The sequence below is a fragment of the Crotalus tigris genome, unplaced genomic scaffold, assembly GCF_016545835.1.
Source record: "Crotalus tigris isolate CLP2741 ecotype Arizona unplaced genomic scaffold, ASM1654583v1 scf7180000018085.976183, whole genome shotgun sequence".
In the NCBI taxonomy this organism is placed as follows: Eukaryota; Metazoa; Chordata; class Lepidosauria; order Squamata; family Viperidae; genus Crotalus; species Crotalus tigris.
In genome coordinates this window covers 490,861-517,468 of record NW_024096816.1, presented here as the reverse complement: position 1 = coordinate 517,468, position 26,608 = coordinate 490,861, and the positions used below count along the sequence as shown (strand labels likewise).

The window sequence follows — 26,608 nt, the reverse complement described above, 5'->3', positions numbered from 1 at the left end:
CCATCTATGTCAAAACTGAACAGCCCTCTCTCAACAGAGGGGGAGGGATACGACATCATCTATCTCCAATTTACAACACAATCCTTTCAGCAGTTTCAAGGAAGTTCCACACTCATTTACACTACTCAGGTGATCCTGATGACACAGATAAACTCCCAAGTGGCCTCAGTGACTCTCTAAAACAGGGATGTCAAACTCAATTTCATTGAGGGCCGCATCAGCATTGTGGTTGCCCTTGGGGGGCTGGGTGGGTGTGGCCAGGATGGGTGTGGCCTACTGGGTGGACGTGGATGGAGTGGGTGTGGCCTACTGGGTGGGCATGGCCAGCTCTACATCGTTTGCGTCAAGGGTGCCTGTGGGGGCCTGGGCAGGAGTGGGACAATCTGAGGGTCTCTGGCAGAAGGGGTGGGACCAGGGCAAGTGCCAAGGCATGGTCCATTTCTTTATTCCTCACAAAGGGTGACATCTTCCCAGCATGCATCCAGGGGGTGAGGCCGACACGGCAGGGGCTGGTTCCTTCCTGTTTCTAGACGGCCTTGTGGAGCTAAGACTGAATGCGTTTCAGCATAGATGGCCACCATAAAATTGTACATTGGCTCTCGGCCGGCCTGGGCCAGGGCCAAGGCAGTGGGGGCCATTCCCTCATTGTTTCCAGGATGGCTTCGTGGGCCACATGAAACCACTTTGCGGGCTGCATCCGGCCCCCGGGTCTTGTGTTTGACATTCTAAAAGAATGCAAATGTCCAGCTGTCTGCGAGGAGTATAAATCCTTCCAGTCCCCACCATCCAGTCAGAGCTGAAGAAACTTCTTGGATGAGAAGCAAAATGTCTTCAAAGAAAAACAAGAAAGTCTAGTTGCCTCCTGAAAAAGCATCTTTGGGATAACTTTGACCTGGAAGATTGAGAATCTCCACAGACATTTAGCCTTAATCTATATACTTGAGGAACACCAGTCAGCAGCAGCAGTGTGGAAACAATCATAAAATTATATCAGTTCATCAAACTCTCTTGGTAGAATTTGAGTTTTCTTTCATTGAGTTTGGGAGTGAAATTTATAGATTGGAAGATGGGAATTGAAAGAAGAGTAACATTTTCTAACTAATAAAAGGGTTTATTGCTTATTACCCAGCCATTAACACAGTTTGACCTGGAAATCATTTCACACACAAAATAAAACTACAATAAAGAACAGGAAATTTTTGGAATTACTGAAAACTGCTTCCTTTCAGCTTCATTATAGTTATGGAATGGGTTTTCTGGAGATGAATTGGTCATTAATGGATGACTTTGTTGGGACTTTGATGGAGGTAGAATATTGATCCCTTTAGATATCTAGGCATTTAATACCACTGGCCATGGTATCGTTTTGGTTTGCCTATAAGAGTTGGAAACTGGTGGAACTATTTTCAGTGTTCAGTTCCTACCTCAGTAAGCAGTTCCATGCAATGGTAATAGAGGAGAAGAGATCAGTATGGTGGCAACTCCCTTGTTGCCCCTTGAATTAGGGTTGCTGAAAAGGCAATGACTCATTTGCTGACTGGCATGAATCACTATGATGGCTACATCTATTTTGAAGGTTCTTTATTGCTTATAACAGATTTCTAGGTGCAGTTCAAAGTGTTAGTTTTGACTTATAGAGCTTTGTGCAGCTTAGCACCAAAGTAGCTGCAGAGTTTCCATAAAGTAAAGGTGGTAGAAATCAGAAAGGATTTTTTTTTAAGGCAACAATGCTCTAGAATAAGCTGTGTATCTTGATGATGGTCTTTTAGAAGCTAGTGAAGGCTGACCATTTCTGGAGGACTTTTGGGGCATATCAATATGTTTCTGTACCGTTAGCATTACTGTTGTTTTTCACTTTATGAGTTTTTTCCTGTTTAATGTTATTTATATTATTAGTTATGTTTATTTTTCTTAGTGTGGATATTTTATTGTTTTTTTCCATGGGCACTGTATTGTATCTTCTGTTACTGTAATCTACCAGGGGTTTGAATGATTTAGCAATATAAAAATTTAATCAATGCTACTATTGCTATGAACAATTAACAACAGATAAATAACAGATAAACAGATAAATAACAACAGATAATATGTGATAGAGATGAGTTGTCTATGGCTTCCGGTTGCATGTAGTTTTGGTCCCTGTTTTCTTATAGTCCCCAGAGCACAAATTCTGCTATGCTACCAAAAGCTAGTAAATAGTTAATAGCCCATTGTAGCCAAATGGTCACTTTGCCTCAGTTTCTTGAAAGCTATTTGCAATCGGTTAACATTTTTTCTTCCCATAAGTAGTCCTGCAGCTGCTGGCCAGGGTTGCTCAGCCAACACTCCTGAGTTGTATAGTCCATGTCCAGGAGATGACTAGGAGACCTAACACCTAGCATGGTCCTTGTTGACCCAGGTGAAAAGCATCTGATGTAAGTTTTTGTAAATTACATCTCATTATATTGTTCTGGGAGAATGACTCTTCATCTGACTCCTCTGATGAGACCTGTCCAATATGGTTGAACCTCTGACATAGGTCTCATCCTCATTGGAGCATACAAACCCCACAGCCATATTACTATTTTATCTTTTATTTATTTCAACTCAAAACATTGATCACACAGTACCTAATTCTTCTGCCAAGTGGGTGGGTTGGACTGAGAGAGTGACTGGCCCAAAGCCAACCAGTTTTCATGTCTAAGGTAGGACTAGAACTCACGGTCTCCTGGTTTCAAGGGCAGTACTTTAACCAATACCATCAAACTAGCTTAATTTAAAAAGTCTTAATCTCAAATGGTGTGAGTGTGCAGGGATGGAACTTAAATTGTGATTGGATAATTCTTTTCCACAATCTGTTTTCTCTGCTGCTTTTGTTCTGCAAAGCAAAACAAAGAATATTAAGGAGCCCTGCATGTGTTTATTTTCCTGTGCCAGACCATTTATGACAGGCTTTATCATACTTGTGCTTCCTGGTTGTCATGGTTCAAAATTAGAGAGACTTCATTTAATATTTTAAAGGTAATAACTAAAGCAATTATTTACTAAAATAATTTCTCTGCTGTATTTATTGCCACAGAAGCTTTAACATAGTTTACAATAAAATCTATCAATTACCAACTAAAATAATGAATGGTTTTATACATTGCAAATGATGAGAGTTGTAAAGGAGAATGCTCTTTGTGCAATAAATCCTCAGATGAATTAGTAACCAATGTTAATTGCAGTGACAGCTGCTGTCTATTATAATTGGTGTGATGCTGTGTAAAATGCTGAAACTACAGTGCCACAGCAAGCGGAACCAGCTATTTCTCCTGACTTCCTCTTTTGAAAGAAAGGCCATTGAAGCAAAAATCATTACAGTTACGCAGCAATTAAATCCACTGAGAAATACAGTATTGTGAACTCATAATAATGGTCCAGAAGAATATATTGCTGTCATCCTTTGCAGAGACGCATGACTTCTATTGCTCTTTATAATAGATGATTCTTACTTTCCAACTAGGTACACAATTTCTACAACATGAAATCTAGCCTCAGACATGTCAGGAGTACCAGTTATTTGGACTTCAAAATGAAGTTTATTGGTAAGACAAGCTTAATCATTTTTTTCCTTGTAGAACAATCAAAATAAGTTACATGCAAAGGTACATTGAAGCAATTTTTGTTTTATTTTAAAATCAGCCAAAATTCCAAAGTTATTTTAGTTCTTCATCAAATGTTCCATATTATTCTTTGGATGTTGCAAAAAAATAACCAAGTCATCTGCCAAAGCTCTTAGTTTATAAGTCTCTTTTGTAATGTTTACACCCCTAATTTTGTTGTCTTGACTAATGTCTCTATTCAAATCTCTAAAATTTAAATAAATAACAGTGGCAACAAAGGACAGCCTTGCCTTGTGCCTTTCTGAATTTCACATGGTTTGATCAATTCATTTTAAAATTCAAGGATTTTCAGCCCCAACAGTGACCTCTCCACTTGGCATTCATGCCTAACATGGAACTGAATTCACCACACAGTAACACAGTCTTCCCCAGCCCGGACACCTTCCAGGTGTTGACTGGAAGATTCTCAGACAGAATGAAATCTGATCTAAAGCCAAGTCTGGAAAGAGGCAAACAGTGTAAAAATAGCAACATACTTTGTGTAGGTTAGTTCTACTGCATTACATAATATTTTAAGTTGGAAAACCACTTCTAAAATATTAGAGATTCTGAATGAGAGCTTTTGATTGAAATATAAAAAAATGCTTAAATTGTAATAAAAATAAGAAAGTTCATGATCTTTGTGATAAGGTCAGACTTGAAAAGTGACTAAGTGCTGTATCTCATGATCCCACCTTTCTCAGCTCCATGACCACAGTGAGGAAACACCACCTACTTTCAATTCGCTCTATGTTCACACATGGTCAGAAATATGAACCCTATCTACCCATTAAACATTTTGTGTATCACCCACTCAATTACCGCCCAAAACACCAATCACATTTCCTCATCTACTTATACATTTCACCATGCTGTGACTCACAAAGTAAATAGTCACCTATACACAAAGTCCTGATTTGGATCCAGACTCCTACCTCTTTGCTGTCCTGCTATCTTTACATTTATTTACAAAACAAATATAGATTAGAAATCATGTTGCAAATAACAAAAGTCAAGTGAACTTCATAGAATAGTTGCACATTTTCTCAAAGTTTCTTATCATCTTTAATCAGAAAATACAGTCAGTAATTCAGAGGCTATTTTTACACAATGCCAATCATGCCAGATTTAATGTATCATGAGAACACTATCAGGTTCTACTGTATCATGAGAACTTGCCATACAGTTAGGAAGGAATAGTTTTAATAACAGCCCAGCATTTTTCTCTGAATTAAAGTTCCATGTCATATGAACATCATATCTTTCACAAAACTGGGATAATTATCCTATTTTGACTACTCAATCCTCCAAGCTCTCCAGCAGTTACAAAAGCCATAATAGAACACATTGTCATAACCTTGGCAGACGTTTAAACATGCCTAACTAGCACTGATGGCCTGCAGATGCCAACCTAGCTATGATCTCTCAGCATACACAACCAATGATAACTCAAAATGAGGAAAAGAGCAGCTTCTCTCACCAAAACTCCAAAAGCATTCATTCACTTTCCCACAGGCTCCCAAAGATAAATCTAAAAAAATTCTTCAGATAGGGGGAGCACTTATTTGGGAGCACTTTCTGAATGTTTAGCATAGACTTTTGAGAATGCCTATGGTATCTGTTGCCTGTTTTCCAGGGTCTGCTAGTATCCTGGAATGTGGCTTGGGTCATTTTAGTGTACTTTTCTTCTCTCCCTTTATTTCTGCCCTAGATTGCTTTGCACTTCTGGGCACTTTTGGCTAGGGGCAACCATTTCCTTTGCAATGGCTTTTTGTCTTCTTTACTTTATTTTTCTTGCAATGGTCTGAATATGTGAAATAAGGGTGGGTCTGAGTGCTGGTTATGGTTTTGCTCAGGACTACATGCCTTCCTAAAATCACTCAATAATAAAATGTAGAAAAATGACTAAAATTTAGTCATTTAGAGATATGGTTAGAGATGATTAGCTTGATAGAACCACTTTTATTTGAACCAATAGACTGCCTGGTTAGAAAAATAACATAAGAAGCAAGACTTGTTTTCCTTCTCCTGTTTGGTTATTCTTTTTTTTTTTGCCTTGAATATTGTTATTTGGATTGAGGACTTGTTTTTTTGTGTTCCCTTTTTCATATTAGCTCAGGATATTTCCCCAAATCCAGGTGTTTTGTATTATTTTTTCAACTTCTCTAAATGTTTTACCTATTTTTTCCAGTTTTCTTTAAGATTGTGCTATTTCTGGTATGCTTGCTTTGCTCAGAATTCTGTTCATTTACCTTACAATGCTTTTAACTATCACCCCTTTTTGTTTTGTTGCCTAGTAATGCTTATAAATGCAACTAAAATCTAACCCTTAAACCAAATTTCTTTATATTTGTTTCTTTCTTCGATACTGTATGGAATCAGGATTAAAGAAGTATTAGCTAGTTTTAGGCTTTACTAGTGCAGGGTCTATAAAAGGAAACCTATATTCATTTTAAAAATGTGTATGCCACTCCTTGGAAAAAAAGATTTATGCAGAATTCTCGAAGCCTTACTTAATCTAATCCAATTCTATAATTCTTATTGATTGAAATCCCAGATAGATGTGTTCATCCTTGGTAACCATAACTGTTCAATGTTCTGATATTCTGAGCTGATCTGTTAAATTTTATTCCTGTATGCTTATAGAGAGATGCTATACAGCTTTTCAATTAAATTTGGTTTAATTGTCATCCTCTGTAGGCTTTGCTTGAAGAATCAGTTTTTCTAGTTTCCAGAAATAAAAGATCTGATAAAATATAAGCTAAGAAAAATATCATACAACTGTGAACAGTACCAGATGAAATCACTAAGCTCTAGGCCAAGATCATAATATAGATACGGTGAGCTAGTCTGTGCTTGCATCTCAAGATAATTTTATTTGCTGCTTAGCCAGAGCCTGATGGCACCCAATTTGTGCCCACAAATCATACTGAGCTTAGATGCAACCTTGCTTTAACAAACTTTGTGGTTTTAATAGTAGTACTGCTGAATTATCTCTACCCTTAAATGCTACAACTCTTTGCCAATGATATGAAACAATGCTTAAGTCCATCAAAGAGAGTGTTTCTTTCTCATGACCACAGCTTCCCCATGACGTATCGGTTTCAGTGGAATAACTGAACTGTGGGAGGATTACAGGGTGTGACAAAGGTATCATTTTCATATGAACTTGAACTGAAGTTATTGAATGGCTTTCTGATATGGCTAAATAAAGATAGAACTGATCAGATATTAAATTACTGTATTAAACTTTGACCTTTAAACCATATACATGGACCCCCACACAAAAACACATTTCTCTTTTTGTTCTTGATTTTGCTGTTCGTGGGTGCACAGGTGGGTGGCAAGACACTCCGTGAGCACAGAGGGGCTGAAGGAAGATGCGTAAGGATATGTGCTGGCCAGTGAGGCATGACACATACACAAACTCAGGGGGGTATGGGCTGTGTGCAGTGGGACTGGGGGAGAATGTAGGATGGTGTGTAAGTCATTGTGAGGTATAGACTGGATGCAGCAGGGCTGGGTGTGTGTGTGTGAGGGTCTAACAAGTGTCTATTGAGGCATAGTGGGTCTGGCTGCTGTCAGGTGGGGAATGTGCACAAGGGTGCAAAAAGCCCCAGAGCTGCAGTGCAGCAAGAAACGCCAAATCCATGGTGTCTCCCCACATGTAGCCTGGATGGTAAGCTCAGCAGAGGGAAGGCAAGGGAAAATGAAGGTTATCTCGGGAGAGGAGGGGTGCAGGGTTGGCAGTTGTAAATGCAGACTGGATTGAATTTTTATTACATGACTGCAGGGGTGCTGCAATGGTTGTAAGTTCAAGGTCTGGTCACAAGTCCATTTATTTCAGCACCATCATAACTTCAAACAATCACTGAACAAATGGATGCCTTCAGAAGCAGTAAATGCTCCAACACTGGAAGTTTTTAAGAAGAGACTGGACAGCCATTTGTCCGAAATGGTGTAGGGTTTCCTGCCCGAGCAGGGGGTTGGACTAGATGACCTCCAAGGTCCCTTCCAACTTTACTACTACTATTATTATTATTAACTACCCACATATTACTAGATCCTCTTAGAGAAATGACTTGCTATAAGGTATTTGTATATGATCCACTGTGACTTGCTGTGAAGATCTATATTTTCACATGGTGAGTTGCATGGCTCACAAATGAATATAGCAATAGGTAAAAATAAAATTTATTCCCCCTGGTTTATTACTTGAGTTACATATGGCCAATAGTGTAATTCATTCTGACTTTCATTATAGTGTACATTTTTATGGGTAGACTTAAATACTTTACTGGGTAACATTTCAAAAATGTTTGAAAAGCAAATGATTAGGGAGTCTCAACAGTCATTAATACAATTAATAATCAGTGGTTACTTACCATTGAATGGATTGATCTTCTTAGCAATTCGCGAAATGATAGATTCCTTGAGTTCTCTTTTTTTCACACATTGAATGCCCAGATTCTGAAAACTATAGCATATACATTTGAGAGTTAGATGCTTAAAATAAATATAACAATGATACAACTATAGGGACTCTACCATATTGGTAGCAAAATGAATCATTGTGGAATTTTAATTCTGACAAATACTTTATATTAAAAAGATTTTATGAGATCCTGCATAAAACTAAGATAGATGTCATGATAGTAATTTGCCTTTTATTACCCAATTTCAAACATTTAAATGCCACATGAAAAGAGACGCATAATTTTCCTTTTTAAATAAGTGACAAAGAATAAGAACCGAAGCAGCCATAACAACAGCTATACTAAATTATATCAAAAGTCCATCTAGTTAAGGATAGGAGAGTAAACATCTGTTTGGATAAAAATCAGCAAAGGCCCTCAAAAAGCATTTGAGATTAAAGTGTCTCACTCAAAATATTTATTTATATAGCCACCCATCACACAAGAAGTGATTCTGGGCAGTGTATAAAATAATAAACATGTCAAACATAGTCATATTAAACACACACAAGATTCAGTCACCAAGGGAGCCACCTGAAAATCTCATCAGTCCCCTGAGCCCCCCATATCTTGAGGAACTTCTGGAAAATAAGGAGGGAAGGAGGGAAGGAACTGACTTCGGGGGTAGGGGGTAGGGTTAGGCATGCCTTGGATCTGATGGGACAGGCAGATGTGATCAGGAAGAGATGGTCCCTCAGATAATCCATGAAGGGTTTTAAAGATCAAACTCAGCACCACAAATTAGCCCAATTCTCTGGAAGCATCAAATGGGCTGTGAAGAGGAACAAGCTCAGGTGCATTGCATAAAATCAAATACCTATGTCTCCTTATGTCAGGGGTCTTCAAACTTGGCCCTGTTATGACCTGTGGACTTCAACTCCCAGAATTCTGGGAGTTGAAGTCCACAAGTCATAAAAGGGCCAAGCTTGAAGACCCCTGTCTTATGTGAACATTGGATTCTAATCCCTACCAGGCCCTTACAGTTCTTTAGAAAGAAAAACTTGAGAAATAAAATGAAACTGGCAATTGGCAGCATATCATCTACTTAATGAAAAGGCATGCTTTGCTTTTCCTTCATTCCACTGTTTTATTCAAAACCCAAATATTGACTTGTAGATATATGTAGTTCTTGTTTAGTGACCACAAGTAGGACTAACAATTTGGTTGATAAGTGAAATTGTGACTGTGCTTATGATTGTACTTCATTCTTTTTTCTTTTTTTGCTTTACAGACCTGTGAAGGTCATAAATGTGAAGATTGGTTGTAAAGTTACTTTTTCATCACGGTTATAACTGTGAATGGTAACTAAACAAGACAGTTACTAAACGAGGACTACCTGTAATTTCTTCTGCTGCTTGGGATAGTAAAGGCTCAATTACCACTGCCATCATTCCAAGTTATTTGTATTTTCTCTCAGGGTCAATGAAATTTGTAAAGTAATTCCCACCATTCTATGTGGAAGAAAGCACAAAAGTATTGGTACACTGCAAACATCTCATTCAATTTCTGAATGCAATAAGTGAGGGGAAACAGATGTCTTCCATTCATAAAGCATCTGCTTCAATGATCCCTTTCCAGGACCACCTTCTACAATATAACTATTGTATAGAAGGTAAAAGACAAGTTGCCAGTGGGAATGTGAAAAAATATGAATCATAATGCAGCAACTGACTGGGTTTTGGCATTCCCATAACTTAGCTTTCTGGGTGGAGTTATTTTACCTCATTACTACTACAGTCAGTTCTTTGGCTGGTGTTGGCCTGAGGTTAGGACCATTACACCACCTCCATTGACATGTGATCACAATTTGGGTGTTTAGCAACCAGCTCACATTTATAACACTTGCAGTGTCTTGCGGTGATGTGAACCCAATTTGTAACCATTTGACTTCCAATAAGCAAAAATACTATAAAATGCAGATTAGGAATGCAAGTCAAAATAAGCAAGAAAATGGTAAGAGAATACCAATCCACTCTAGATGAGTTTAAAACACTAGGACCAGATGGTTTACACCAGAAAGAATTGGCAGATGTGATCTAGAAACATTGAATCATATTTTTCAAGGATCCTGGAGCACTGGGCAACTACCAGAAGGATTGATGTAGTTTCCATCTTCAAAAAAGGAAAAAAAATGGATCCAGGAAACTACAAACCTAGCAGCCTGACATTTAATACCTGGGAAGATTCTGGAAAAAGATAATCAAACAACAAATCTGTGAACACCTAAAGGCAAACAAAGTCATAACTAGAAGCCAAAATGGATTTGTCAAAAACAGATCATGCCAGACAAATCTTATTGCAATCTTTGACAATGTGACAAAATTGGTGGACCAGAGAAATACTGTGGATATAATTTATTTTGGTTTCAGTAAGGCATTTGATAAAGAAGACCACAACCTACTAATTGATATAGAAAAATGTGACTTAGACAGCATCACCATCAGATGGATTCATATCTTCCTGGCCAACCACATTCAATGTGTAGTTCTTAATGGAATTGCAGTTACATGGAGGGAACTTTGCAGTGGGGTACCCCAAGACTCTGTCTTAGGCCAAGTACTCTTCAATAACTTCATCAATGATTTAGATGAGGGGATAGATGGGGATCTCATCAAATTTGCAGATGGCACCAAGCTGCCAGGAATAGCCAATACGCCAGAAGATAGGCTCAAGATACAGAAGGATCTTAACAGACTTGAGCATTGGGCCCTATCTAACAAAATGAAATTCAGTGGTGAGAAAAGTAAGGCTCTACATTTAGCAAGAAAAAAAATTGCACAGTTAACAGAATTTCATTTTTAAAGTGTGCCAGTGTGCCCACAGTAAAAAATGGCAATAAAGGTTATCTATCTAGAATGGTACTTGGCTCAATAGTAGTAACTGCAATTTAAAAGGACAATCATTTAAATATTAGCCAGCAGTTTGCTGCAGCTGCGAAAAAAGCCAACACAGCCCTAAGCTGCATTAACTGAGGGATGGAATCAAGATCACATGAAGTATTTTATAATGCCTTGGTAAGATCACACTTGGAATATTGCATCCAGTTTTGGTCACCACAATATAAAAAAGATGTTGAGATTCTAGAAAGAGTACAAAGATGAGTAACAAAGATGAATAGGGGACTGGAGGCTAAAACATATGAAGAATGATTGCAAGAATTGGGTATATCTAGTTTAATCAAAGGAAGGACTAAGGGTGACATGATAGCTGTTCCAATATCTAAGAGACTCTTACAAAAAAAGGGGGTCAACTTATTCTCCAAAGCACCAGAAGGCAGACAAAAAAGCAATGGATGGAAACTAATTAAGGAGAGAACCAGCCTAGAACTAACAAGAAATTTCCTGACAGTTAGCAATAGCACTTAGACTTATATACTACATCATAGTGCTTTACAGCCCTCTCTAAGCTGTTTACTGAATCAGCATATTGCCCCCAACAATCTGGGTCCTCATTTTACCGACCTTGGAATCTTGAGCCATTCAGAATCGAACTCCTTGAATAAGCAGTATGTTAGCCTGCAGTAGTGCATTCTAACCACTGTGCCACCATGGCTAGAATAATTAATCAGTGGAATGACTTGCTTCCAGAAATTGTGGGCGCTCAACACTGGAGGTTTTTAAGAAGAAATTGGACAACTATTTGTCTGAAATGTATATGGTTTCCTGCTTGAGCAGGAGATTGGACTAGAAGATCTCCTAAGTCCTTTCCAACTCTGTTTTTCTGTTCATCTGGGAAGCCAGATTTGCTTAATAGCCAAATAATTCACTTAATGGCCATATGGTTTGCTTAATGATCACAATAAAAATAGTTGTAAAATTGGTCCAGTATATTTAGCAACCGCACTGCTTAGCAACCGAAATTCTGGTCCCAGTTGTCATAGGTTGAGGACTACCTATAGAACTGGTCTGAACATCATGGAAATTTTTAATTCAACAGGAGTAATGGGTCCCAGATTTTTTTATGCATTATTTAAATTAGCAGATTTTGGGTTGTGGTATAATGAACTGTTTGGGCTAACCTGAGAATACAAATAGACAAACAAATAAATACAATGAGAGTTTTAGTAGTATACACTGAAAAAGATACTTTTTGGGGATCCTTGAGGCAGATTAATATATAATCTAAATAGACTGGATGCTGGTTTGAAAATAGAGATGTCAAGTGTTTAAAGACAGCTGTATTTAATTAGCATGTGTACTTGATTCAATTAATTGACCAATTAAATATTAAATATTAACATATTGTCATCATCTGAAAAAAATATTCTCAAGCACCACAAAATATATATTTTGCCAATATCAAACAAACAAAATAAACAAATGGATTATCAAATAAATTAACCTGGATTTCTCACTTGAGATACAATATGCAGACTCAAATTATCCTATTTGTGGTACATAATGCAAAGATATAGCTATCTGAATAAATCTATAATATTGGAAAAGGTGAAAGGAAACAGCCATAACAGTGGAAAATTTTAAGGAACAGGTTGGGAACAGATCCTCCTGGAGAAAATTTATGTGGTCAATAAAATTCGATACTGGAGAAGATGGATAGAATACGTTCAGAAGAAGTATGGAACTACAAAGTTTCACTTATTTTATGAGTAATGAATTTGTTTATAAACTTATGATGTTAAAGTTTGAAGAGAGTTAAGGGTTAGTATGATTTTGGTTATTGTATAATTAGTAAACTTAAATAGATTATGTTTAATATGTTTGTATAACCCTGTACTTGGCTCTGCGAAGTCGGGGGGGGGGGAGGGGGGAAGGGGGAGGGGGGGAGGATGGGTTGAAGTTTAAGTAGCTCAGATAAGTAGAAATAGTTTTATTGTATATAATATTGATATTTTAATTTGGAGAGAGGAATTGCTCAGGCATTTCCCCTGGACCGCATCCGAAACGAGAAGATAGAAGAAGGGGAGAAGCAAGTAGGAAGGTTGAGGAGAAGGAGGAGAGGGGGAGAGTGAGGAAGAGGAAGCAGAGGGAAAGAGGCAAGTTGGTTAGAGGGTGGATGCGGTTTGGGGGAAATGGGTGAGCAATACCAAAAGTGTATATCAATTTGTTTTATTTTTTATCTGAAGTATTTTTATGAATGTAATGTATTGTAAAATTGAAAATAAAAACTTTTTACAAAAAAAAAATAAAATTCGATACTGACATAATCAATCAAAACTTTACTAAACAAGAACTTACTTATTCAGAGACAATGCTATCTTTCACATTTCTCTTTTCTATCTTAGTAACATTGCAGAATAGCCTCTTTAAAAAAACACCCTTCAATTACACACTTTTATATTTAAATTGTTTTTCAATTAGATGATTCATCTTCTGATTAAAGAGAAAGAGGCTACATTATTATACATATCTGCCTGGGAGTAAATTCCAGGAACATTACTGAGTGCATACAGCTAGAAGTAAGTGGTAAAATTTACCAAAAGCCAGAGATTTGGCTGATTGAGACTGAATTCAATATTTCATTGTCTGAATATGCAGTGAGCAAAACAAGTTTTTAATAGATATGTAGAGGATTACACCATAAAGTTCTTCAATCCCTAAAATCTGTATTTCGTGCATATTTGTTTAGGAGGAAGTCCCCTATAATTTGATGAAATGTCTTTTCTAAAATAAGCATCAATAGGATTGCAGTTCTGGATTTTAGATATCTCCTCTCATTTTAAGGGGAAAAAGGAACATTATCGCAGTACAGTGATGGCGAACCTTTTAGAGACTGAGTGCCCAAACTGCAACCCCAAACCCACTTATTTATTGCCGGGTACCAGGTGGGTGTGGCCCACTGGGTGGGTGTGGCTGTGGTGGTCATGGCAGACTGGGTGGGTGTGGCCAAGGTGGGCATGGTCACCTCAATGTTGCTCATGGGGAGAGACACCTGTTGGGCCAGGCAGGGTTGGGGGAGATCCAGGGGGTCTCTGGCAGGTGGGGTGATGGGCAGGAGGCTTGTCCTGCAGGATGAGGTGAGGCAGGGTGGGGGTGCCATTATCGCAGGGCAAGAGAAGGCAGGGGCCGGGGCGGCTGCTGCCTGACACCATTGGCCCCCGCACACAGAGGCCAGTGAGTGCATGAGGGCCGACTGTCTGTCAGCAGCCACAGCCTGCTGGCCCCTCGACCAGTACACTCTGGGGCTCCGTAGCCTGCCACTAGCAGTTCAGAGAAGTGCCACAGAGAGGGCTCTGAGTGCCACCTCTGGCACGTGTGCCATAGGTTCGCCACCATTGTTATAGTAGATCTAGAGAGGTATGATAATGTATATATTTCCACAGAGAAAAGTATATTTCTTCTCTAAGTTTCTAACAAAGAGTGTAGCTGTTCATTTATCACCAGGTATCCCTGATTTTTTTTTTTAAAAAAACCCCACCAAGAATTAGTTCAAATTTGTTTTTTTTTCTGGCAGAAGGGGAGGAGCGATTTTGAATCATGTGTTTATGAGAAAAAGTTATAATGCTTGAACAATGGGAAAATATGTGGAATAAAGGATTTAAATTTACATTAAATTATAATCTAAAAGAAAACTTTTACAAGATGATGTACCGTTGGTACTTAACAACAGACAAGTTATCAAAAATGTATAAAGGTATTTCAAATGAATGTTGGAAATATAAAGGTAAAGAGGGGACTTTTTACTATTTATGGTGGATGTGTGATAAAGCAAGAAAATATTGGAGTAGGATTCATATATTTAAAACAGAAAATTCTTAAAGTAAATATAGAAAGAAAACCAGAGACTTTTCTCTTGGGGCTAATGGACAAAGACCTGGAAAAAAATATGGAACTTTGATGTTATATATGTTGACAGCAGCAAGATTACTCCACGCTCAGAAATAGAAGACTACATCTATTCCTACAATGGAGGAATGATTACAAAAATTGATGGAACTAGCAGAGATGGCTAAACTGACTGTACTGATTAAAGAAAAAAATACGAATACTTTTATTGCTACGTGGAAACTGCTTCTAGACTTCATTTCAGGTGGAAAAAAATGAAATTTTGATTTTGGGTTTTAGCAATTAGATAGACTTGATGTTATTAAAATGGCTTGTTTATATTATTTTGTATAAGTAAAAAGTTGAGTTTTGAAGCTGGTACTCTGTTACATCAAAGGAAGTCAGAAGTCAATGCCTTTTTTCTTTTTTTCTCCCTTATCTCACATATAATAATAATAATAAAGTTGGAAGGGACCTTGGAGGTCATCTAGTCCAACCCCCTGCTCAGGCAGGAAACCCTATACCATTTCAGACAAATGGCTGTCCAGTGTCTTCTTAAAAACTCCCAGTGTTGAAGCATTCACCGCTTCTGGAGGCAGGTTGTTCCATTATTCTAACTGTCAGGAAGTTTCTCCTTAGTTCTAGGTTGCTTCTCTCCTTGGTTAGTTTCCATCGGTTGCTTTTTGTCCTGCCTTCAGGTGCCTTGGAAAATAGCTTGACTCCCTCTTCTTTGTGGCAGCCCCTGAGATACTGGAATACTGCTATATTCCCTTTTCCCTTCCCCATATTTTCCGCTATTTACTTTTGTATTTCCATTGTATCGTATATTATAAACTAATAAAACATTAGAAAACATGAGAAAAAGTTACTATGGCCAGGCCACCTGTCTGTTGAGATTATGAATAGTAGCAACAATAGCGTCAGCTCCCTAATTTGCATGTAATGGTATCAGGTCACAAGGCAGCTTTAAGGGACTCTCCCCACCTACTCCAGCAAGCTGATTCTTTCCCACATGGAAAACCCATGACATCACTTCAGCTCAGGGAAGATGCAAAATAGGAATTAACACCAGATAATTGCTATATGAGAAATTAGAACAGATTACAGAAGAGCCAAAACCTTGCACACTGGCTCCCCAAGTGCTGATATTCCTGAGGATTGGTAAATGATACAGCAAAAGAAGTCCCTCAGAGCAAATGATTTATAAATATCTGACTGATTAATCTACCAGAAGAGATAAGTGTGCAACCTTTCCCATACTACAAATCTACATTTGTATACTCAGAAACAAATCCCAGATTGTTCAATTCTAGAAGTGTGATTTCAATTCTGCCTTAGTGTTCCACAACTTTACACAACTTTCCTTTCATCTCATGTACATTTGTACACAAAGAAAAAAAGTAAACAACTACTAGTGATGTTTGTGATATCTCTGAGCAAAACTTTTTATTAATAACACACTTGAGTAAATATTTAGAACAGCAGTCATTGGCAATGAAGTCATCTGTGATACTGCTTGCAAGTGAAAAATTCCCAATCTCAGTTAAACCTTTCAGTTCAACCAACTTTTCTTTTAAATGACAGCAGTTTCACAGTATAATTTCTCTCTGAACTACTTTGTGTTGAATAATGTTGACTTTCAGAAAGCAGCTGAATGTGGAAGAAGGCTCTTTCATAGAAACTGTGGAAGTACAGTAATAAATTTATCATCTTTTTTGGCAAGGAGGGACTTAGTGAATCACAGAAAGGTAGGGAGCACTGGGCCACCACAAATACAGTTAAGTCTTCAAATGCAGGTCAGTTATATCTGAAAATTATGCAGGAGTGTAAGGATGTCTTTTGGGGGCTTTTTTGTGATCTTTGAAAAGACATGGGTGACATGTGTAGTGCCAAAAGACTAGAGAAAGAAAAAAAGACTAAAAAAAAAAAGAGCCAAGAAACTAGAGACAGGTGATTTTCATATTAATGCTTAGCAAAACTCTGGAAATGACCATTAAACTGTCAGTTTGTAAACATGTAGAAAAGAACCATTGTTTGGCAGAAGCCAGCATAGGTTTATGAAGAACAAACCTATCTGATTTCCTTTTCTTGATAGATGACTACAGAAATATGGAGGACACAATGTATTTCAAACTTAGGTTCAACAAAATCCTCCATTAAATTCTGGATTACCCTAACATTAACAGAATAAAGACCTGGTTGACGAATGATATCTAATAAATGTATGCCAATGATTCTGTGTCAAGACAGAAGGCAGTAACAAATGCCACATCACTCGGCTGCATTCTACATGGAAGGCCTGCATTGTTCATATTTATCAGTGTCTTGAATGAAGAGTTTAAAGACACAATGATCAAGTTTGCTGACAGTACAAAGGCAGAAGGAAAAGTCAGCACCTTAGAAAAAGTATTAATATTCAGGAGGATTATGATAAGCTGAAAAAATGAGTAGAAACCAACAAGATTTCAACAGGAAGAAATACAAAGTCCTTCATTTGGATAAGAAAATCTAAGATATGAGTCGACAATATTATGGAGCAATTATATACAGTATGACAGAAAGTTCTGAGTATTTTGGTGGATCAAAAGGAAGATATGAACACTGTGATCCACTGTGAAAAAATGAGTGCAATTCAAGATAACATCAACAGAAGTACAGAGGTCAGGATGAAGAGGAGTCATTATTTATAATTGGTATTGGTCAGACCAACCTACAATATTGTATCCAGTACTGGGCTTCAGACCTTTACGAAGGACACTGGCAAAGTAGAACATGTCCAAAGGATAGCAACCAAGATAATAAGAGGCCTAGAGTTTTAAAAAAAACTCATGAGGAATAGTTGAAGGCACTGGATATGTTTAGCTTAAAGAAGAGAAGACCATAGGGTCTTTCATTTGGGCATTAGAAATAATTTTCTAATGAGAAACTGTTCAGCAGTGGAACATGTTGCCTCAGAAGATGATAGAATTGCCTTTGCTATAAGTATTTAAACAAGGATAGCCATCAAGTAGAAACAATGTATTTGTGGATTGCAGTACTGCCAGGAGTTAAACCAAATAATCTCCAAGATCTCTTCTAATCCTTCCAATCTATTATTAGTCCTTCAGCTTTTGAGGAATAAGCTTTCTTCACTGTTCTCTTTTCCTATTATGAGGAAAAACTTCAAAAGTTGCTGTTTCAGATGCATTCAGCAACCTGGGTTGATGCTTAGAATATACCTTCCTTTCTATATTTCTCTACTGGGGAGGGGCAGGAGGGAGTGAAATAGAAGCCTTTTCCTCCCTGGCCACCAAGGAAGTACAGCAGTCTTCAAATATCTTGCTTCCCCCCCCTCCTCTGGCAGTATGAGTAGGTTGAGGCTAAAGATATCCTTCTCATTAAGCATAAAGGAACATAAAGAAAATTGTAAAGGAGCAACACAAGGAGGGAAGGCCACCAATCAAGTGGGAATGTACATCAACTGGGGTGATCTCAAGGCTGGATGCTTGGAGCTTCCGGTGGGAGGCGACGGCGATGGCGGCTAGCTTTTAGCCGTCCAGCTGGGGAAGTGTCAGAGCCGCGGAGCGCAGCGCGCATCAGCTGGCCCGCGGCTCGGAAATCCCTTCCCGGGCAAAGGGAAGGGACAGAGAACGCAAGAGTAGAGGTAGAACCCCTGAACCCCCTCTGGATTTATTTCTAGAGGGGGTGAAAGGAGTGTTCCCTCGGAGCTCTTGCTGATCTCCGCCTCCCAGCTGTTTTTGCTTCCTAGGAAGCAAAAGAAACCGCCGCTTCTATCTCCGTGTTTACAGCATTTTGGTGAGTAATTTTTAAACGGACGGAGCAGTTTAAAGGATTTTTTGTTATATTTTAGGTGTTTATTTTTTTATCTTTTGATTTTTACTATTTTTCCTCCTTTTTTTGTTATACTAGTGAAAGGATTTAAGATGGCGTTTTGAAACTGTCGGAGTTTTTTTTCCTTTCTCTTTTGTTTTACTTTCCCTTTCTAAGGACTGTTTTTTGCTTCTGCTTTTGCTTTTGGTTTAGAATTTTTTCTTTTGAACTGTTTGCTCTTTTACTACTTATTCTTTGGATTTACTCTGGACTTTTAATGACTATAGTTTGTCTCTTTTTAAAAAATTTTTTTTTTTCTTTCCTCCTCCCTTTTTGGCTGGAGGGGAAAGGGAAGTGACAATTGTGCTTTTTAAAATGGCTTCAAAGAGGCAGCAGCCTTCCTCAGCACCTAAGGTTATTTCTTCTCCTATAACTTCCACTGCACAGCTACAACAACAATCTAAACATGCACCACCGGCTCAGCCACCACCCTCCCCTCCTCTACCTGGACTTTCAGTACAAGAGGTTAGAGGCATAATGGGAGAGATTGTAGTTCAAATGAGAGAGGAAATGAATCAATTTGTTTCACAGATTAAATCAGAAATTAAATCTGATCTCAAAGAAGAGATAACGGGGATAAAGTCTAAATTGCAAGAAAATAATAATGAACTACGACAAGATATATTGGCAGCTGTTTCAGGTTTGGCTACTGTGGTGGTTAAGCTCGACGCAAGGCTTGAGGAAGTGGAAGACAAAGTTGACTCTTTGGATGACAAAATTCAAGACGTGGAAAGGAAGGTGGACTCCTCACAAGAAGATATTTTGATGTTTCAGTACAGACAGATGGAGTATGCCCTGAGGATTAGAGGCCTCAAGGAAGATATCAATCAAGATTTGGTGGAGGTGGTCCTTACTGATCTGGCGCTGGCCTTGGATATGGATAAAGGAGAATTACAGAGAGAAGTGGAAAAAATTTATAGACTCAACTCCTGGATTGCTAAGCAGAAGAATTTGCCTAGAGATGTGGTGATTTACTTTACAAAGAAGTCCCTGCGGAATGAGATTATACAAGCCTTTTACAACAAAAGATTTCAGATTGCCGCCCAAGATGTCATCATTCTAAAGGAAATCCCATCCAAAATTTTAAGAAGTAGAAAAGACTTTGCTTTTTTAACCAATGAGCTTAAAGCTAGATCGATGCCATTTAGATGGGAAATTCCGATGGGTATTGTTTTGAGCCATGCTGGGACACGCTACAGATTGAACACAGTTGATAAAGCTAGAGATTTTTATACTTCGGTCCTGGGTGCAGGCTCAACTTCATCTGGTCGGAAATCTTTGAGTGGTAAGGAAGCTGAGCAGCAATCTGAGGCATTAGATTTGGTTTCCGCAGGGATGATAGAAGCGGCAAAGCAACGCCAGACGGAGGCTAAAGAGCAGAGGATGACTCGTGCAGCCTATAAGCGTAAAGAGAAGGAGCAACGTAAAAAAGAGCCCAAAGAGAGTTCTCCTGGAAGTGCTTCACCGCCGGTGGGAGGAGCAAGACCCAAGAGTTATGCAACACACGCAGCTCTGTCAGATTTTGATGGTGTCTTCTCCAGGCTGCGTGCCAAGGGAGATGGCAAAGTTTTTGACCTGGAATGTTAATGGATTGAATTCTCCTCAGAAACGGAAAAAAATCTTTTATTATTTGAAGCAACATACCAATGATGTTATTTGTCTACAGGAAACTCATATCTTACTTAAAGACCAGAAATATTTAGTTAATGCTCGTTTGGGATCTCATTTTATATCTCCTGCTCCTGGGAAGAAAGGGGGAGTTGTTATATATGTTAAACAAAACCTACCAGCTTGTCTGGTAGAATCAGATCCCCAGGGGAGATATGTGATGATTGAACTTGGTATATATGGTAAGAAAGTACTTATAGTTGGACTTTACGCTCCAAATCAACAACAGGAACAATTTTATAAACAGTTACATCAAAAAATAACTTTGCTTGATTATAGATCAGTGGTATTAATGGGTGATTGGAATGGTGTCTTAGATACACTAAGGGATAAGAAAGGTTCCTCTCCTTTTCTTAAACAAGCAAGGCTACCTAAAGCCTTTTTTGATATGAAAGAAGACTGGGAATTAAGGGATTATTGGCGGGAACGTAACCAAGAGGAGAGAGACTTTACTTTTTTTTCTGATAGACACCAATCTTTTTCAAGAATTGACTTTTTCTTGATTACCACGGACTTGTATAATAAAGTAAAGAATGTAAAGATTTTTCCTAGATCACTGACGGATCATAGTCCAGTTTGGATGGAGCTGATTCAAGAGAAAGAGGAAAGAAGATCCTGGAGAGTTAATGAAAATTTGTTTAGACAAGAAAAGAATGTTCAAAAACTAAAGGAGTGTTTAAAGGACTATTTTGCTTTGAATATGTATAAGGGGACTTCAATGTCAATGGTATGGGATGCAGGTAAAGCATTTATGCGCGGTGTTTTGATAAAAATGAATAATTTTTATAAGCGAAATCAGATTCAGAAACGTAGAGAACTTGAAGATGAAATTAAATTAAAAGAAAGGGCTTTGATTTTAAATCCTTCTGATGAGAGTATTAAAGAATCTGTAAAGTTATTAAGGTCACAATTTAATATGTTGATAGCAGACCAAGCTGCAACCAACTTATTATTTATGAAACAAAATACATTTTGTAATGCCAATAAGCCTGGGAGATGGTTGGCTTATCAATTAAGAAAGAAACAGAGACAAAGAATAATAGAGAAAATAAACTATAAGGGTAAATTAGTTTCTCAGAAGGAATTGATTAAAAAATCTTTTTTGGATTATTATCAAAACCTATATAAATCTACTAATATACAAATGCTAGATATAAATAAATATTTAGCTGAGGCAAGTTTTCCTAAACTGACTGAGGATCAGAAATATGAAATTAATGGTTTAATTACTAAGGAGGAAATTACCTCAGCAATTCAACAATTGAAATTAGGGAAAGCACCGGGTACGGATGGGTTAACAGCTGTTTATTACAAAGTTCTAATAGAGGAGATGATCCAACCATTACATGATCTTTTTAATGGTATTTTACAGGGTTTAGAGATTCCTCCTTCATGGCGTAGTGCTTTTATATCATTGATTCCAAAGGAGGATCAAGATCTTACCCTACCAAAAAATTACAGGCCTATATCTCTTTTAAATGTGGATTATAAGATATTTGTAAAAATTTTGGTAAATAGGCTTATGAGGGTGGTGCATCATCTTGTGCATAAAGATCAATCAGGATTTATAACAGGAAGGTATATGAAAAATAATGTCAGACAAATTATTAATTTACTAGAATATTTAGACAAGAACAACCAAGTTCCTGCAGGGCTCATATTTTTAGATGCTGAAAAAGCATTTGATCAATTGAATTGGCATTTTATGTTAAGAGTAATGGAAGAAATGAATTTTGGTGAAAAGATATTACAAGCCCTTACGGTAATATATCAAAAACAAACGGCACAACTTATTGTTAATGGAGGTTTGTCGGAGGTTTTTACAATAGAGAAAGGTACTAGACAGGGGTGTCCTTTATCGCCATTGTTGTTTGTTTTAACATTGGAAATATTATTGATCAAAATTCGAGAGTCTCAGGAAATTAAAGGAATATATGTTAATAAAAAAGAATATAAGTTGAGAGCTTTTGCGGATGACTTGGTTGTTACTTTGTCGCAACCTGATTATTCTGTAGTAAACTTATTACAGTTGATTCATCATTATGGTTTGGTCTCGGGTTTTAAGATTAACGTAAATAAGACTAAAATTTTACCTAAAAATATGTCGAGTCAGGAGAAGCAGATTTTGGTCAACTTGACGGGTTTTGAGATTGTTAATAAGGTAAAATATTTGGGGGTGATGCTGTCTGTTTCTAATGCAAAATTATTTAAAAATAATTATGAAAGGTTGTGGGTCAGGGTACAGAAGGACTTGAAGAATTGGGAAAAGTTGCAATTATCCCTCATGGGAAGAATTGCAGTGATAAAAATGAATATTCTACCCAAGTTTCTTTTTTTGTTTCAAATGTTACCAATTTTGAAAAATGAGATTAATTTAAATGAGTGGCAGAAGGGTCTCAACAAATTTATTTGGGCAGGGAAAAAACCAAGGGTTAAGTTTAAAATTATGCAAGACTTCCGTGAGAGGGGTGGACTTAAGGTACCAAATTTGAAATTATATTATGATGCGGTGGTTTTAACATTAATTAGTGATTGGGTAAATTTGACAAATTCTGAGATACTTTACTTAGAGGGATGGGATTTACTTTATGGGTGGCATGCCTATTTAATATTTAATAAAAAAATAGATTGGGCTTTTAAATCTCATATTTTAAGAATTTCTTTACTTAGGATTTGGAGAAAATATTATAAAAGTGATTTTAAAGTACCATTATGGGCTATACCTTGGCATGCGATAGAAGGAATAAAAAGAGGGGTTAAAATGGATATGGTGTCTTATAGACAGTTACTTAAATGGGATGGACAAAACTGGCAATTAAAATCACGGGAAGAGTTAGCACAAGAAAATTTTACTTATTCTTGGTTCCAATATAGGCAACTATTAGATAGATGGAAGATGGATTGTAAGGTGGGTTTTCTTAGAGAAGATGAAAATCTTATTAAGCAACTGAAGGATCAAAGACAAACCCACATTAAGAGAATTTATGGGGTTTTAGTTGAATTGGACTCAGAAACGGAACTAATTAAAGATTGTATGATTAGATGGGCGCAGAATTTTGGTGAGCCAGTTTCATTGGACACCTGGGAAACTATTTGGGTGAGAAATGTCAAATTTACTCAAGCACAGAACTTAAGGGAGAATTTTTATAAAATGTTTTATAGATGGCACCTTGATCCACAAAAAATGTCTTATATGTATCCTGACGTGCAACCCAAATGTTGGAGATGTGGTTATAAGGAGGCTTCCTATTATCATATTTGGTGGTCATGCAGAGAGATAAAAGCATTTTGGATTAAAATATGGTGGAATATCCAGAGAATTTTTAGAAGGAGGGTAAAATTTACTCCGCAATTATTTTTGTTAGGTATTGTTACAGATTGTGATACAAAGGAGGTTGTATTGATGTTAAATTTGATCACAGCCGCTAGGCTGTTAGTAGGACAATACTGGAAGAAGGAATCTTTGCCTACATTGCAGGAATGGTTTCTTAAAGTAGCTTATCTGGCAGAAATGGCAAAGATTTCGGCTTTCTTAAAGCAACAAACGCAAGAGAAGTTTTTTGCTGTTTGGGATAAATGGATAAAATTTATACAATTTAGATTGGGTATACAAAAATATTATATAGTTTTTTCATAAGTTTTATTTTCATATATATTATAGATAATTTTTTTTATATATAAATATAAAGTTTTTAATTTAATTTTTATTTTTATTTTTTAAGCCTATATTCTGCTCTGGGAAGCTCAGGGGGGGGGGAAGGGAGGGTTTTTTTTTTTTTTTTTTGGGAGGGCTGGGGGATGGGGTTTTTTTTTTTTTTATTTAATATATGTATTGTTTAGTTTTATTTTTCTGTATATGTTGCCTCTTGTTTTGTATTATTTTTCCTTTTTTGTAAAATTTATAAAACTTTCAATAAAAAAAAAAAAAAAAAAAGGCTGGATGCTTCTTACACTTGACTTCGGGCAACAATATTGCAAAAGGTTTTCCTCTGGAATAAATTTAATTTTTTTTAAAAAGCTGATTGTAATTTGGGACCCCAATGTCTATTTTAGTATACCACTTTTAAAACAACAATAACTCTGTGGTTCCAGTGTCTGTACTCTTTCTCTTACATAAAATCAAGCATATTTAAATATCTTGAGAAAATACTATATCATAAATAAATATCATAAGAAAATGCACAGAAATGAAAGAAAAAAACCAGATCTTTCAGGCAGGATATTTCAGCCTTTGCATATAAGTACAACAGAATTGTAAAAGTTGGCCTCAACACACAGGCATACTTTAAGTCTGCCAAACTTTGGGATGTTTGTTAATTTTTCCATCTGGAGAAATAGAAGGTAATAATAATTAAATAAGTATCTATTAAGAAATCAAGGAAAGAAAAGGGCTGCAATACTTCAACTAGTAGTCAGTTCCCCATGGATATCCTTACTTAAAACAGGACTACAAAAAGTGTGTTTCACCAGCATTCTTTCTGCAATCCTCAGAACTGTGGAATAAAAGTTTTGCACATTTTAAAACATTTTTGAATTTTTGGAGTGAGTTAGGAAACATTATGGGGCTTTCCTATGTCTTGAAGAAAGTTGAAGTTTGTATCTCACCTTCCAAATGGTTATTGATCTTGCCTATTGTTATGGAACCACTCAATATAACATGTAAGAACTTACAACAATTCTCAAACTGAAAAAAATGTTGGTTCTGTTTCATATAACAACACCCACTTACTTACCTCAAAACTCTACGCTCTGGCCCAAATTCAGCTTCATAGTAACCATTTTCACAATCCTTTCCAACCAACTGGTGAGGATGAGGCCTATAGGGTTCATTCTTAGTTACCAATGTTATTCTGATTTTTACTTTCCCAAAGTAGTTCAGGATCTAAAAAGAAATGAAACACAAAGCATAAGTAGAGTGATATAATTAAGCTCATAGGATGAAAGGTTATAAATCTCAAACTTTCTCAGAATCCTTCTGGGTCTACAGATCCTAGCTTTGCATCTGATGAGTTAATTCTTGTTGCCACCATCTGTGGCATTCTTGCTAATGATGGTTTACAAGAAGGACAATGCTTCCATAGTTTATATGCTTTGCTACCAGGTATAAAAGATAAAAAAATTGAAATAAATTCTAGAACATCAAGTCCTGACTTTATAACTTTGAATGATATGCATTCGGAAATAAGTCCCATTCTTTGTGGGGAGTTAGATCATTCAATTTCACAAAAGAGAAAGAAAATCAAACTTTAGCTTAAAATGAAAAGAGATAATGTAATAATTCATTTTTCACAATGTTCCACAATAGTGGAACATAAAAACATTAAGGCTTCCCAAATCACAGAAGTAGAAGTGATTACAATAGAAAACTATTCTGGACAGATTTCAAAATAATATCAACCTGCTTTTACTTAGAAGTAAATATTTGATGTAAACAAATAGCAGTGTGCATAAAGCATACAGGGAGAGACAGTGGTTGTGGTTGTGGAGAGACAGTAATGACTGAGAGAAAATACGACAGGAGTTTGCAAATATATGAAGAGGTGTCATATACAGTGTAAACTCAGAATGCAAGACATAATATAATGGCTTTAAGTTAAGGAAAGCAAAAGTACTGAATGGTAATACAATTACCAAGTGAAATAATGGGCTCCCTTTATCTGGATGTGCTCAAATGAAACACTTTGATCAGGAATCTTGCATTGACCAAGAGATACAGTCACACTTAATACTTTAATGACCTGTTTCAATTCTACAATTCTAATATCTTCCATTTTTCCAAAATCTTACAACCTTTTAATTTCAATGTTGAGCCAAACAATGTAGTTTGCTTAATTTCATTTTAATCAGTCCTTATGTTTTACAATGAGGTGTTCTGTGTAAACTCAGGGTGCTTTATTCAGTAAACTATATTTTAGTGTGAGATGTGATTCCTATCTTATTTCATCAATTAATTTACCACGTAACCCACACACAGAAGATAGTCCCATTTAAATTAGTGGACCTTACAGTACTCATAGGCAAGTGGACATAGAATTAGGGTCTGAAGATATAACCCTATGCTCACATATCTGAGAATAAAGTTTATTGAACTGCATGAGGATATTTTTCTCAGTAAAAACTTATTAGGGGAGCACCAAGCTTATTAACAGAATACATGTTTTAATGCAGGAAAGACTTGGCTTCAATCTCTGATGGCTTTAGTAGAAAGAAACTGAGCCCCTAGATAGATGTTATTGCTCTGACTTTTCTC

The 26,608-nt window shown here is 37.0% G+C and overlaps 1 protein-coding gene across 2 annotated transcripts in view; it reads right to left on the bottom strand.

Annotated features, from left to right (window-relative positions):
* REL (REL proto-oncogene, NF-kB subunit) overlaps window positions 1–26,608 on the bottom strand; it is a 51,229-nt gene that overhangs the window by 12,545 nt on the left and 12,076 nt on the right. For both annotated transcript variants that reach the window (XM_039347549.1, XM_039347550.1), the window contains exons 3-4: window positions 25,092–25,240; window positions 8,009–8,100 (exon numbers count right to left, since the gene is read on the bottom strand). In XM_039347549.1, the coding sequence (XP_039203483.1) occupies window positions 8,009–8,100; window positions 25,092–25,240 (241 nt within the window). The remainder of the gene's footprint in view (window positions 1–8,008; window positions 8,101–25,091; window positions 25,241–26,608) is intronic.